General features: G+C 42.9%; 1 protein-coding gene across 3 annotated transcripts in view; it reads left to right on the top strand.

Annotated features, from left to right (window-relative positions):
- Positions 1-4,000: 4,000 nt before the first annotated feature.
- OLA1 (Obg like ATPase 1) overlaps positions 4,001-15,644 on the top strand; it is a 171,904-nt gene continuing 160,260 nt past the window's right edge. For 2 of the 3 annotated variants that reach the window (XM_023185950.2, XM_023185949.2), the window contains exons 1-2: positions 4,001-4,241; positions 5,854-5,954. In XM_023185950.2, coding sequence (XP_023041718.1) covers positions 5,854-5,954 — 101 coding nt within the window. In that variant the 5' untranslated portion in view covers positions 4,001-4,241. The remainder of the gene's footprint in view (positions 4,242-5,853; positions 5,955-15,644) is intronic. The other variant, XM_023185947.3, reaches the window with a different exon arrangement.

Below are 15,644 nucleotides of genomic sequence, written 5' to 3'. Positions count from 1 at the left end.
AAAAAAAAAAAAAAAAAAAAAAAAAAAAAAAAGAAAAAAGAAAGAAAAGAAAAGAAAAAAAAGAAAGAAAGAAATGGAAAATCTGTTTCTTTGCTGATGCCTAACAAGGTCTGACTATTGCTGGTGACGGAAAAGGAAAGTGGATGATGATTAGGCACTGCCTTGTACATAATATCAGAAGTTGTGAAGGTAAGTGAAAACCAAGATGGTTTATTTTAAACTTTCAAACTGTAGTTAATGTATTTAGGTATCCTTCTATGTATTTTACCAGCTTGTTATATAATTATTTATGTAGTCACCTATTTGTTTGCTCCACTAGATTCCTAGCTTCTTCAGGGCAAGGATATGTGTGTGTATATATATACATATGTATATGTGTATGTGTATATATACATATGTATATATATGTATATATATATTTTGAAACGGAGTCTTGCTCTGTCACCCAGGCTGGAGTGCAGTGGTGCAATCTTGGCTCACTGCAAGCTCCACCTCCCTGGTTCACGCCATTCTCCTGCCTCAGCCTCCCGGGTAGCTGGGACTACAGGTGCCCGCCACCACGCCCAGCTAATTTTTTGTATTTTTAGTAGAGATGGGGTTTCACCGTGTTAGCCAGGATGGTCTCGATCTCCTGACCTTGTGATCCACCCACCTCAGCCTTCCAAAGTGCTGGGATTACAGGCCTGAGCCACCATGCCCAGCCGATCATATTTATCTTATTCTTCACTACTCTAAGGCCTACAGCAATGCCTGGGATGGAGTAGGTGTTCAAGAACATAATTTTCTATAAATGACAATAACAAAAATGTTCAGAGTAGGATATTCTAAGCATATGGGACTATCCCAGTCCTTTGTCTGATTTCTGGATATGATAGTAAGATTAGTGTAGACGGAGAAAAACATCTGATACAAGTAATAGATAAAAATGCGATTTAAGTTAACTACCTATATAGGGTAATTATTTTTGTGCAACTTGTCCCCTTCCCCTCCTAAAGTTATTATCAGGACTCAACTTCCCTTTTAGGGTAGTTATTACTCTTATTCTGTTTTCTGTTATGCCCCTCACAGATGTGGACAGGGCTGGCTAACAGGTATAGTCAGGCCTTGCTAGCACATGGTGAACATGTTGATGCTATTTTCCTCTTTTCCTTCTCATCCTCTCTCTTTGTGTACTCTTTCTGTCTCCTGTTGCTTAGCTTTCTGTACAGGATCAATAAACCTTTGAATTTCCAGCGGAGCTACTCTGTATTTGGGGATAAATTACTGACCCCAAACCATTCTCTAGTTCCTTTGTGACCTTAGGTCAACTCACTTGATCCCTGGTCATTGGCTGGCCTGGGAAGGAAAGAAAAATCCAGAGAGGCTAATGATAGCAAAGAGTGAAAACATAGGCTCTGTCTACTTTTTTTCATTCCATTGATCTTTCCATAGTAGCAACCTTCTATTGACCTGACCTGATGGTCTATTCTCATTCCCCCTCTGACCGAAATCTTTTGCTCAATTTTCATTCTAGACTACATCTGATTCTTTCCTCTAGGTTTAACTTAATCATTGAGCCCAATGAGTACTAAATAGACTTCCCTTCATGCAAAGGCTCAAAAACATACTTTCCTCTGTTTAAAGGCCCTTTTTTAAGGCTTGGCATTAGTGTTAACCATTTTTGTTTGTTTGTTTTTTGGTGTTTTTGAGACAGAGTTTTGTTCTTGTTGCCCAGGCTGGAGCACAATGGCGCAATCTCAGTTCACCGCAACCTCCGCCTCCTAGGTTCAAGTGATTCTCCTGTCTCAGCCTTCCCGAGTAGCTGGGAAGGTGGTATGCACCACCATGCCCGGCTAATTTTGTATTTTTAGTAGAGACGGGGTTTCTCCATGTTGGTCAGGCTGGTCTCGAACTCCTGACCTCAGGTGATCCGCCCACCTTAGCCTCTCAAAGTGTTGGGATTACAGGCGTGAGCCACCATGCCTGGCCAGTGTTAACTATAATATCCTGTTTGTTTCACTGAGTCTTCCTTCAGCATTGTAGAATAGTAGATACCCACTAGGGTCTTTTCTGAGAACTATGTGTTTCGTTGGTAGGTAGGGCGAGGTCACTCATACAGCTGTTTTGACTATGTGACCCTTATCCACCTAGCCATGGCTGATGGGACCTGGGACTTTATGGGAACTAGACCAATCAGATCTTTCTCGTGAATACAAATTTACCCCCAGTGACGTTGAGTTGGAAATGGAGTCGTAGTATCAGGCAAGTGTTGGCAGCAGCAGCTGGCCACTCCTGAATTCTGCCTGAGATTTGTGTAACCTGTTTTGGCAAGGCACTTTAAAGGTGGTTAAAAGTGCAGGTAAGAAAGATGTAGTTATAGAGAAACAAGTGATTAAGAACTTCATAGCGTAAATTTAAGGAAATGGATAGATCTGAGAGATACTGATATTGAAGTAGCAGCTAGGTTTGGCCAAAAGACAGTGATACGTTGAAGATGATTCTAGTACTCCATGACTGGGGAACATCTTCAATCAGTATTGGAGTGCCTGGTTGCTGAGTAGAGAGGGCTCTCTGGGATTCTTGAGCTTTTTTTTTTTTTTTTTTTTTTTAATGAGATGGAGTCTTGCTTTGTTGCTTGGGCTGGAGAGTTCTCAGGCTCATTATACTCTTACCTCTCACCTTAGTGTAGAGAGAGAAAAACATCTGATACAGGTGATCATAGCTCACTGCAGCCTTGAGCTCTCAGGCTCAAGCCGTTCTCTCACCTCAGCCTCCTCAGAAGCTGGGACTACAGGTATGTGCCACCATTCCCAGCTAATTTTTTTTGTTTTTATTGGTAGAGATGGGGTCTCACCACGTTGTCCAGGTTGTTCTCCAACTCCTAGGCTCAATTGGTCCTCCTATCTTGGCCTCCCAAAGTGCTGGGATTACGGCCAGATTTTCAGTTAGACTGGGGTTTGAAATATGCTGCTGCCATGTGCTAGCTGTGTGACTTCATCAAAATTAATCAACCTTTCTGATATTGTTCCCTCACTTGTAACATGAGGATAGCAACCAGTTTACATCCTTTAATATTAATAGCAACTAGCCCCTTTAAAAGGAGCTTCTAATGTCACAATTTTTGGACAGGTATCATATTCATTACAACAAATACCTGAATGGCATCTGAAGGCCAGGACCTAAATGAAAGAATTCCTTTTCCAGTGGTGCTCATGGTGTTGACATGGTGTGGGTGAGATGTGATGAAATCCTAATATTAACAACAGAGACTATTCACAAGCCTTTTCTGTATGTGCTGGGTTCTGTTGTTACGAGCTCAACACGCATTGTCTCATTTTATCCTCACACGAATAACCTCATAAGGTGGTCTCAATAGCCTCATTTTATCCAGAACGAAACTGAAGTACAGCGAAGTTGAGCCTAGGGTCACACAATGAGTGGCGGAATCCAAACTGGAAATCCCCCAATTTCAAAGGCCCCTGCTCTCAACCACCAAGACGAAAAGGGAGGAAATTGGCTCAATTAAACGCATTCTGTGATCCAGTACCTGTGCGCGACGCTTTAACTATAAGGCGAGGAAGAAATCCTTAGACTAAAGTTTCCCTTAGCCCCTTTTCCTTCAAGAACGTTTAGTTAACAGCTTATCTCCGCACGGACTGAGCGAATAAAGTTATAGGAAAAGGGAGATGGGCTAGTGGCCACGCGGTCCCCGGGGCTGGTGTGGCTGTTTGCCTGACTTCAGGCGCCCCGGATCTCCCGGAGGGAAGTCAGGGCCCAAGGCGCTTCGCAGTCCAGCTGGGGAAGCGCGGGGCTGCAGGCCCGCGAGTGATCGTGAGCAGGTAACCCAGGCCGCGCAGCCGGGCGGAAGCGGAGACCTAGAACCGAGAAGCCCACGTGCTAAAGCGGAAGACTGGAACTCCCGGGAATAGCCTGGCCAGCGCCTTGCCCCTCTCCAGCCCTCGCGTCAGTCTCGAGGCTCCTCCCACCCTGGGCTCCTCCCGCCCTGCTCCCGCCTCCCCGGCCTGTCGGGCCAATGGGCGGGGCGCGCGGGCAAAGCGGGGAGGGGCGGGGACCATGGCCTGCGCGCAGGTGCCGTTCGGCGCCCGGCCCGCCCGTTCCGCCGCTGCCGCCGCCGTCGTGCGTGCCGCTCGGCGGATGGGCCGGACCTGCGTTCTCTCCTCCTTCCTCCCCGCCTCCGGCTGCCGGCAGGACCTTTCTCTAGCTGCCGCTGGGACCCCGTGTCATCGCCCAGGCCGAGCACGGTGAGGCCCTCAGGGAGCCCGGGGGCGCGATCTCCGCCAGGTCTTCGGTGCCCGGGCTCATTGCCCTGAGGCTGGCGCGGGGCCCGGGCCCAGTGGCCAAGATGGGGCCAGGGCAGCGGGTGGCGTGGGGGTGTGTGGATGAATGAGGCGCTGTCGGACTAGGCCGCGAGTCGGGAGATCGGCCTAACCTCACGCGGGAAAACCGTGGGGAAAGCCTTCTCCCGAGGCCGGGAAGCCCGGTGGCCCAGTCCGGAGAGGAGGATGGGGGTGGGGCCCACTTTGGGTGGGCTGCCGGCCACCCCTCGGTAGGCCAGAGGACCCGACAGGCGCTGTTCATGTGTCTCTTCTTTGGAGGCCTGGGGGTTGGCCAGGAACAGGTGTCAGGACGCTGAGAAGGGAAATTCCTGGGCCTCGGGGTCAAGGATCAGAGGCTGGAATACTACTACAAGGGCATGGCCCCAGCGTGGTCCTAGGAGATAAAACTCTCAGCCAGAATACACGGACAGTTTTAGTTCCCAGCTTCTGAGACGTGAGCTTAGCGGTCCTTGTGATTTCACTTTGCAGTACAAGAGTGGGACTAATTCTGCACGCATGATTTGAAGACAGAACTAGTAAGGGACAGAGAAAGTTTCTACTTGTAAATAAAAAGTTCCGTCGATTAATTTACGATTAGAAATAGTAACCATAGTGTAGATTATGAAGGTTGCTTATGAGGACTGATGAGCCGTACCTTCAGTGCCAAAGGTGGCAGGGATTTGGTGGAAGGACCCCAGTATCTGGTGGGTGTTCATCTATGTGAAAATGGGGACTGTGGGCGAATGGGAGAAATAAGATTCCAGATTATAGAGGAATGGTTTTGTGTGAAGAGTGACTTGGTTGCTGGTTCCAGAATGGAATTTTCTTTGACGCTCATCTATGTACGTGCTTCCAAATGCTTTCATTCATATAACCATATATCAGGTTAAGAAATAAAGTGTTTTGTGAGCAGTCTGGATGGAAGATTGGTAGCTAAACTCTTAGTTTATCTTTGATTCCTGGTGCCACAAAGATTTTATTTATCTATTTATTTGAGACAGAGCCTCGCTTTGTCGCTCAGGCAGAGCCCAGGGGCGTGATCTCCGCGCAGTGCAACCTCCGCCTCTCGGGTTCAAGCAGTTCTCTAGCTTCAGCCTCCCGAGTAGCTGGAATTACAGGCACGCGCCCCCACAGCCGGCTAATTTTTTGTATTTTTTTTTTTTTAGTAGAGACGAGGTTTCTCCGTGTTGGCCAGGCTGGTCTCGACTGCCGGTCTCAAGCAATTTGTCCACCTCGGTCTCCCAAAGTGCTGGGATTATAGGCCTGAGCCACCGTGCCTGGCCCAACAAATACTGATTTTAGATCAGTCTTTCTGGGACTTCTCAATAGCAACTTTTTTGACAACAGATAGGTTTACAGAACTTTTTAAAAAGTTTTGCTAAAAAAAGGATTTAGCTCTGTGTTAGTTTTGGATCGCTATATACAGTATGTTTTGTTCTTAATCTTAATTCAATAATGTGTTTTATGTGATGAAATGTGTTTTGGGTCCATGTGGATAGTAAAAAGTTTTGTTCATATGTTTGCTTTGGTATTTCAGATGCCCCCTAAAAAGGGAGGTGACGGAATTAAACCACCCCCAATCATTGGAAGATTTGGAACCTCACTGAAAATTGGTATTGTTGGATTGCCAAATGTTGGGTAGGTGAACGTTGGGGCTTTTCTGATTTTCATTTTGTAAATATTTTGGGTCCTGTTGTAGAAATGGGAACCGTGAGGTAATTAAAATTTAAGTTGAAGAAAAGAGGCCAGGAAGCTGGACTATTAATGTTGCAAAATTAGGCTTTAGTTTAGATGTATTTTATTGATTTCAGTGCTGCTTGGCTATGTGTGGTACCTACCTAGGCTGGCTACCGGAGGCTATGCAGTAGGATGCTTTAGGAAATCGATTTGAAAGCTCCACTAAAAGCTGATGGAGAAGGGGGTGACAGTTTTAGATTTCATAGTGGAACTTGGTAGGTAAAAGGGTTGCTGTTATAGTGTCTAAATCTGAAAGTTCTGAGAGCAGAAATTTGAGTTTTTGTAATGTTTTCTTTTTCTTTTTTTTTTTTTTGAGACAGAGTCTCAATCTGTCACCCAGGCTGGAATCCAGTGGCATGATCTTGACTCACTGCAACCTCTGCCTCCCAGGTTCAAGTGATTCTCCTGTCTCAGCTTCCTGAGTAGCTGGGATTACAGGCACGCACCACCACACCCAGCTAATTTTTGTATTTTTAGTAGAAACAGGGTTTCACCATGTTGGCCAGTCTGGTCTCGAACACCCAACCTCAGATGATCCGCCTGCCTCAGCCTCCCAGAGTGCTGGGATTACAGGCACGAGCCACTGAGCCTGGCTGTAATGTTTTCAAAATTACAGTGAATTGAGTATTTGCAAATAAGAAAGTGATAGTAAATATATTTGGGGTTTATCATAAATCTATACACATGCAACTTAAGTGTTTAAAGTCTTTTTTTTTTTTTTTTTTTGAGACGGAGTCTTGCTCTGTTGCCCAGGCTGGAGTGCAGTGGCATGGTCTCGGCTCACTGCAGCCTCTGCCTCCCTGGTTCCAGCAATTATCCTGCCTTGGCCTTCCGGGTAGCTGGGATTACAGGCACGTGCCACCATGCCTGGCTAATTTTTGTAATTTTAGTAGAGACAGGGTTTCACCATGTTGGCCAGGCTGATCTTGAATTCCTGGCCTCAAGTGATCTGCCTGCGTTGGCTTCCCAAAGTGCTGGGATTACAGGCGTGAGCCACCACGCCCGGCCCAAGTCTTCCTTTTTCATTATTTAATCTTTCACTAACCTTAAAATATAAAACATCTCAAAAATGATTAGGGTGTACTAATAGGTAGCGTATTCAGTGTGGATTTGTGAGATCAAGGGTGGCCTTTTAGATTCGTGGCAAGTAGGACAATCACGTTCTTAGGTATTCCGAGGGGCACCTGTCATAGGGATTCCTCAATGAATAGATCATGGTGTGACCAAGTCAGGCATGTCTTAAATTCATGTCATGTAAAACATGAGCAAGTGTGACTGTCCTGATTTCAGTCTTTCGTGGAGCTTGAAGAGGTTTTCATTTTGAAGGGGTTTCCCGCTGTGATATAGTCTGCTTGCAGAGTAAGACTAAGTAGAGAGTCGAAATGTAAGCAAAACAAATAATTAATCAAAGTACTGTAGGGTGCTATCAATAAACGTGAAAGCAAGGTGTGATCATTATGTATGTTGTGAGCTTTATTGCACTAGTAAGGAAGATACAGTTTTTTTTTTTGATATAGTTTTTAGATATTGATATACTTCTCATTCTAGAATTGTTGCAGTTACTACAACTTGATTTTAAATGGGACTGTATTAAAATGGGCCATATTAAGTGTTTTCTGTTCATATGGGCAACCCTCTGTATCTGTGGTTTCACATCCTTGGATTCAACAAATCTCAAATCAAAATATTTTTTAAAAAATTGGCTGGGCATGGTGGTTCACGCCTATAATCTCAGCACTTTGGGAAGCCGAGGTGGCTCGATCACTTGAAGTCAGGAGCTTGAAATCAGCCTGACCAACATGGTGAAACCCCCTCTCTACTTAAAAAAAAAAAAAAAAAAAAAATTAGCCGGGCATGGTGGCAGGAGCCTGTAATTCCAGATACTCGGGAAGCTGGGGCAGGAGAATAGCTTGAGCCCGGCGGAGCAGAGGTTGCAGTGAGTCAAGATCCTGCCACTGCACCCCAGTCTGGGCGACAGAGCGAGACTCTGTCTCAAAAAAAAATTTTTTTTAATTAAGTAAAAAATGACAATACAACAATTAAAAATACAGTAAACAACTATTTACCTATCAATTACATTGCATTAGGTATTTTACTACACCATTGTATATAAGGGACTTGATCTGCTGGAATTAGAACCAATTCCCTGCAGCTATGGAGGGATAACCATATAAGCTTTTTAGTCATAAAGCATAATGAAATTAATGTACATGGAAATAACCTAAAAATATTTTATTATTCAGAATAAGTGTGCTGTTTACACTTTTAAATAAAATGCTTTCCCCACCCAGTGTCATTGAGGTATACTTCACAAATAGTAAAACTCACTCATTTTAAAGGTACAGTTTAATGAGTTTTGGCAATTGTATTTGGTTGTAAACACTACTTTTTGTAGAATGATCTTATTTCACACAACTGTATCAGGTAGGATTCTTTGTAAGCAACACAATTCTGGCTATTTTCAGCAAGAGAAAGAGGTTTATTGGAATGAGTGAATTAGGATCTGAACAGCCAGGCCGCAAGAGGGATAGGAGCCAAGTGGTGCTGGCAGAAATAGGTCCATGTGGAGCTCAGCCATGTGAATCCCTGGACTTCTGGGTGTTTCTCATTTCCTGTCTCTCCTGTAATTCCAATTCCTGAGTAAGGAAATCCGACTGGACCTGTGTGCTTCTGTGTAGGTCTACAAGATAAAGATTGTGGGAGGGAGACAGTTCTCTAAAGGATGGCCTGCTGATCAAAAGTAAGGACATTCAGTACAAAACCATCTAGAGAATCTCTTGGTTTTTAGCTGGGTGAATAGGAAGGCTTACTTTTTAGTCTGCATAAGGCTGATGACCCAGAAACTTAGAGATAATATTTATAGCGAATCAGATATTTATTGAACATTTACTATATGCCAGTCACTATTCTGAATGCTTTATATATATTATCTAATTTAATAAGTGATTTGACATTCCCCTTTAAGTTCTGTGAAGGTACAATTTAAGTTCTGTGAAGGTACGGATTGTCTTGTTCTTGCTTATTGGTATATTTCTAGTGCCTAGACTGGTGTTAGGAACATAGTAGATATTTAGTGATTATTTGTTAATGGGATACATATTTCCTCTTTGACGGCTGGGTGTAGATTTAGTGATAAAGAGACATGTTTTAGTTTTTGTTTTTTGAACAAGATTTCATTCTCTCGTCCAGGCTGGAGTGCAGTGGCATGATCATGGCTCACTGCAGCTTCAACCTCCCCGGCTCAAGCAGTCCTCTCGCCTTAGCCTCCTGAATAGCTGGAACTGCAGGCACAAAAAAACACCGTGCCTGGCTAATTTTCGTAATTTTTGTAGATGGGGTTTCACCATGCTGCCCTCAGGCTGGTTTCAAACTCCTGAGCTCAAGCGATCTGCCTGCCTCAGCCTCCAAAAACATGTCTCACATTAAAACATGTCTCCAGCTGGGCACAGTGGCTCACACCTGTAATCCCAGCACTTTGGGAGGCTGAGGCAGGTGGATCACAAGGTCAGAAGTTCAAGACCAGCCTGACCAACATGGTGAAACCCTATCTCTACTAAAAATACAAAAATTAGCCAGGCGTGGTGGCGGGCGCCTGTAATCCCAGCTACTCAGGAGGCTGAGGCAGGAGAATTGCTTGAACCCGGGAGGTGGAGGTTGCAGTGAGCTGAGATTGCATTACTGCACTCTAGCCTTGGTAACAGAGCAAGACTCGGTCTGAAAAAAAAAACAAAAAAACATGTCTCCTTGCCCGGTGTGTTGGCTCACGCCTGCTGGAATTACAGGTGTGAGCCACGGTGCCGGGCAAGGAGACATGTTTTAATGGCCTCTTTTAATGACGTAGAAAGAATGTGGAGATTTGGTTTGTAGTTCTGTACTGCTTTTTCTTACCCCAGTGACCCTTTATAAATGAGCTCCTGTTGGACCAGGGTATTATTGTCGTTGTGAGGAGTAGAGAATACTGGGGGGAAGGTACATTTTGATACAGTATTCCAAACTTCTTTATTTCTGTGAGGGATAGCTCTTCTTGTTGCTATGCACTGCATCAGATGGGATTAGATTCAATTAAGAGCATCAGAAAACCCCAGGTAACCAGTTGTGTTTTTTTTTCATGTAAAAATGTACCTTTTGCAGTCACAGATTGGTATAGTGGACCTGCTTGATGAAGTCCTCAGCAACCCATGGTCCTTTCACTTCACAGCTTGGCAATCCCTAGGGTGTGGTGTCATTCTCATGGTCTAGGGCTAGGGTCCCTGAACCTCATGCTGGGGACTGGTACCGATCCGTGGCGTGTGAGGAACCAGGCCGCATGGCAGGAGGTGGGCGGCAGACGAGTGAGCATTCCCACCTTAGCTCCACCTCCGGTCAGGTCAGCAGCAGCATTAGATTCTCAGAGGAGCGTGGACCCTGTTGTGAACTGCACATGCAAGGGATCTAGGTTGCACGCTCCTTATGAGAATCGAACTAAAGCCTGGTGATCTGAAATGGGGCAGTTTCATCCTGAAACCATCTCCCACACCCTTGGTCTGTGGAAAAATTGGCTTCCATCAGCCAATTCATGGTCCAGTCCCTGGTGCCAAAAAGGTGGGCAGCTGCTGGTCTAAGGTGTGAATTCCAGGCAGCTGGTTATCCGAAGGGTCAAGGGGCCAAACTTGACTAGCAGCCTTTTTCCTGTAAACTGCCATACCATACTTCTGCCAACATCCCTTTGTCCAGAATTTAGTCACAAGAATTTAGTTGCGAGGAAGGCAAGGAAATGTAGTCTTTATTTTGACAGCCACATGTTCAGTTAAAAATTCTGTTATTCTTGCCTGGGCGCAGTGGCTCACGCCTGTAATACCAACACTTTGGGAGGCCGAGGCAAGCAGATCACTTGAGGTCAGGAGTTTGAGACCAGGCTGGCCAACATGGTGAAACCCCATGTCTACTAAAAATACAAACATTAGCTGGATGTGGTGGCACACGCCTGTAATCCCAGCTACTTGGGAGGTTGAGGCAGGAGAATGGCTTGAACCTGGGAGGCAGAGGTTGCAATAAGCTAAGATTGCACCACTGCACTCCAACCTGGGCACACAGAGTGCGACTCTGTCTTAAAAAAAAAAAAAGATTACTCTGAAAGAAGGGGAAATGGATATTATGGACAGCAAGTATACTCTGTTCAAACACTCACAAACTACCCCAGGAGAGTAACTGTCTTGCTTAGCTGATTTTCTGGGAATGCATTTTGGTGTCCCTGCAAATTGCCTTCTCCCATTTTTCTACAGACCAGTCACAGCATCTGTAAAAGCCATTTACTATTGCTGAGGGAAAAAGTTGTAGAAAATGCTAAAAAAAAGAGAAAAAATCACAACAGAATTATCACCATTGTTTAGTTACCTATTGTTGTGTAGCAAACCATTCCAAAAGTTCATCGTTTGAAATAGTAACAATTTTTATTGGCTCATGTGACTGCATTCAGCTGGTGGCTAGTTGAGACTGGAAGATCCAAGATGGCCATTTTAACAGATCTGGGACCTTAGCAGGGTTGGCTGGAAGTCTGGGGCACTTCTCGTATACTTGGCCTTGTTCTCTTTCTAAATGGTCTCTAGACCAAGCTTCCTTATATCCTGGTGTCTGGCTCTTGAGAGAATGGAAGTGTGGCAGTGGCACAGCACACTTCTACAGAAATCTGTTGGTCAAGGCAAGTCATGACACCAGCCCAGAGACATGGGGAGAGGGGAAATAGACTCCAACTCTTGATGGGAGTAGTGACAAAAACTGTGTGGCCATCATCAATCCACTGCAGTCCACTATTTTTCCTGATACAAAATATGTGATGCCTATGTGTTCCTAGAAGTCTTCCTAGTTGATTCTTAGCTCACTTGTTTTTTAGAAGGTCCATTCTTGATTGCTCAAAGGAACTCACAGGAGGAAAATTATTCTCTAGGTTGCATATACCTGAACTGGTCCAGGTCAGAAACAGAGCAGATGAAAACTCCTGTCCTGATGGGTAGTGAGATCTCTGAATAGCCACTACACTCTAGCCTGGACAATATATGGAAAAAAAATTTCTTTTGAAATAATTTCATGCTTAAAAAATCTCACAGTTGCAAAAATAGTTTTAAAAATTCCGATTTATCTTCTGCTCGCATCCCCTAAGTGTTAAAATCTTGATAACTATAGTACGATGTTTCCTTAGTTTCCTTTAACTTGGAACACGTTCTCAGTCTCTTTTTGTATTTGATGTCCTTGACGCTTTTGAAGAGTACTGGCCAGTTATTGTGTATAGCCCTCATTTGGGGTTTGTCTGGTGTTTCCTCATGATTAATTTCAAATTATGTACTTTTGAACATAGAAGTGACATATGCTTTTCAATACAGTGTATTAGAAAGCACATGATGTTGATTTGTCCATTTTTGGTGATGTTAACTTTGATTGCTCGTTGCTGTTTGACAGATTGCTTCACTGAAAGGGTTATTATTTTTCCCATTGCAATTAATAAGCATCTTGTAGGAGGTCCTTTGAAATTGTGTACATATATTGTTTCTCATGCTTTTGCCCCCTAATTTTGGCATCTATTATTGATTCTTACTGAAACAGTTATTATGGTGGTGTTTGCCAAATCGTGATTAAAAAATATCCCTTATGTCTTCTACATTTAGAAGAAATAGTTTATAGAAGGAACAATGGAAATTCTATTGTGTAAAACCCTGTTGTACAAAAGAGTTTTCCATTCATTCATGTATTTGATTATAAGTTATTTATATCAGTATAGATTCTTATTCTTTGGGTTATAATCCATTACTGTTGTTATTTTGGTGATTAGGAGCCTTTATGTTCACTTATATTCCTTTTGACACGTCCTCTTTATTTTTTGAGTGTTTTCTACTTTCTGACACCACGGTACATTTCAGTTATATACAACATATTTTATATTTCAGTACAATATGTTATTTGTACTCTGTCTGCTTCAGCCATAGGATACATAAATTTTTATTTAGACATATGATTTTATTTCTCTTAGGTATATATTTAGGAGTAGAATTTCTGGGTCATATGTGACTGTATATTTAACTGTTGAGGACTGCCAAACTGTTTTCCAAAGTGGCTGCACCATTTTATATGCGCACAAGCAGTGTATGTGGGTTCCAATATTCCACATTCTTGTCAACACTTGTTGTTATGTTTTTGATTATAGCCAAGTTGCGAAGTTTTTGATTGTTTTTTCTGTTTGTTTTTTGGACACAGAGTCTCACTCTGTTGCCCAGGCTGGAGTTCTGTGGCACAGTCTTGGCTCACTGCAGCCTCCACCTCCCAGGTTCAAGTGATTCTCCTGTCTCAGCCTCCTGAGTAACTAGGATTATAGGCGTGCACCACCACCAGGTAATTTTTGTATTTTTAGTAGAGCCAGGGTTTCACCATGTTGACCAGGCTGGTCTCAAACTCCTGACCTCAGGTGATCCGCCTGCCTTGGCCTTCCAAAGTGCTGGGATTACAGGCATGAGCCACTGGGCCTGGCTAATTGGTGTTTTCTTGATGGCTAAGAATATTGACATCTTTTCATGTGCTTATGACTTCTTCATTTTGAAAGATATTTTCACTGGGTAGAATTCTAGGTTAACAGTTATTCTTCTAGCACTTTGAAGATAATCTTCTACTTTATTCCCTTTCTGGGATGCCTATTACAGACAAGTGCTGCATAATGATGTTGGTCAATGACTGACTGCATATATGATGGAGGTCCCATAAGATTATAATGGAGGTGAAAATTTTCTACCACCTGGTGATATTGTAGTGCAAGGCATTACTCACGTTTGCGGTGATGCTAGTGTAACAAGCCTGTGCTGCCAGTCGTATAAAAGTATAGCATATACAATTATGTACAGTATGTAATAATTGATAATAAACAACTGTGTTACTGGCTTATGTACTTACTATAATTAATTTTTGTTTGTCTGTTTTTTGAGACAGAGTCTTGCTCTGTTGCCCAGGCTGGAGTACAGTGGCCTGCTCATAGCTTACTGTAGCCTAGAGCTCCTGGGCTCAAGCAATCCTCCTGCCTCAGCCACCTGAGTATAGCTGGGACTACACACACACCCCGTCCCACCTGGGTAATTAAAAAAATATATACACTGTGGATTTTATGTTAAGTGGGGACTTCCTGTGTTGCCTAGGCTGGTCTTGAACTCCTGGCTTCAAGCGATCTTTTTGCCTCAGCCTCTTTGTGCTGGGATTACAGGCATGAGCCTCCATGCCCAGCCTATACTGTAATTTTTATTGTTACTTTAGAGTGTACTCTTTCTACTTACAAAAAAAGAAGTAACTGTAAAACAGTCTTAGGCAGTTCCTTCAGTAGTGTTCCAAAAGGAGGCATTGTTATCAAAGGAGATGACAGCTCCATGTGTGTTATTGCCCCTAGAAACCTTCCTGTGGGACAAAATGTGTAGGTGGAAGACAGTGATATTGATGATCTGACTCCGTGTAGGCCTGGGTTAATGTATGTGTTTATGTCTTGGTTTTTAACAAAAAAGTTTAAAAAAAAGCACACATTTTAAAGATATAAAAAAAGCATATGGAATAAGGATATAAAGAAAAAATATTTTTGTACAGCTATACAGTGTATTTGTATTTTAAGCTAAGTGTTATTACAAAAGAGTCAATAAGTTAAAATTAAAGTTTATAAAGTAGAAAGTAATGGTAAGCTAAGGCTAAGTTATTGAAGAAAAATACCAAAAAATACTTTTAGTGTATCCTGAATGTACAGTGTTCATAAAGTTTACAGTAGTGTACAGTAATGTCCTAGGCCCTCACATTCACTCACCATCACTCATTGACTCACCCAGAGCACCTTCCAGGCCTGCAGGCTCCACTCATGGTAAGCATCCTATATCACTTTTATACTGTATTTTCACTGTACCTTTTCTACATTTAGATATACAATACCTGCCATTGTGTTACATTTGTCTCCAGTGTTCAGTACAGTAACATGCTGTACAGGTTTAGCCTAGAAGCAATAGGCTATACCATATAGCCCAGGTGTGTAGTAGGCTGTACCATCTAGGTTTGTGTAAATATACTCTATAATGTTCACACAATGATGAAATTGCCTAAGGACCCATTTCTCAGAATGTATCTCCACCATTAAGCGATGCCTGACTGTAAATGCGTGTTCTTCCCTAGATAGTATCCTGCTGAAGCTCTGGTTATTTCCTTTTCCAGTCTTTTTCTCTCTTGTGCTTCATTTGGATACTTTCATTGCTGTCTTCAAGGTCTTTTCTTTGCAGTGTCCAATCTGCAAAATTTTTCCTTAAGAAAAATTTTAAAAGATTTGTAACATTTATTTTAAGGTCCTTTTATACTACTTCATCTCTCGTTACTGAGTATGTTTATATTTACTGACTTTTATCCTGATTTTGGTATGTATTTTTCTGCTTTTTTGCATGTCTTATTATTTTTAATGGTTTCCATACAGTGTGGATTTTATGTTAAATGCTAAATATTGTTTTCTTTTAAAGAGTATTGGACCTCGGTATGGCATTTGGTTAATTATGTATCAGATTAATTGTTTTGAGGCTTCTTATGATGGATTAATACGATTTTGTGCTCTGGTGCTAC

The sequence above is a fragment of the Piliocolobus tephrosceles genome, chromosome 11 (assembly GCF_002776525.5).
Source record: "Piliocolobus tephrosceles isolate RC106 chromosome 11, ASM277652v3, whole genome shotgun sequence".
In the NCBI taxonomy this organism is placed as follows: Eukaryota; Metazoa; Chordata; class Mammalia; order Primates; family Cercopithecidae; genus Piliocolobus; species Piliocolobus tephrosceles.
Note: the sequence above shows the minus strand (reverse complement) of the source record. Positions and strands in the feature narration are given on the sequence as shown.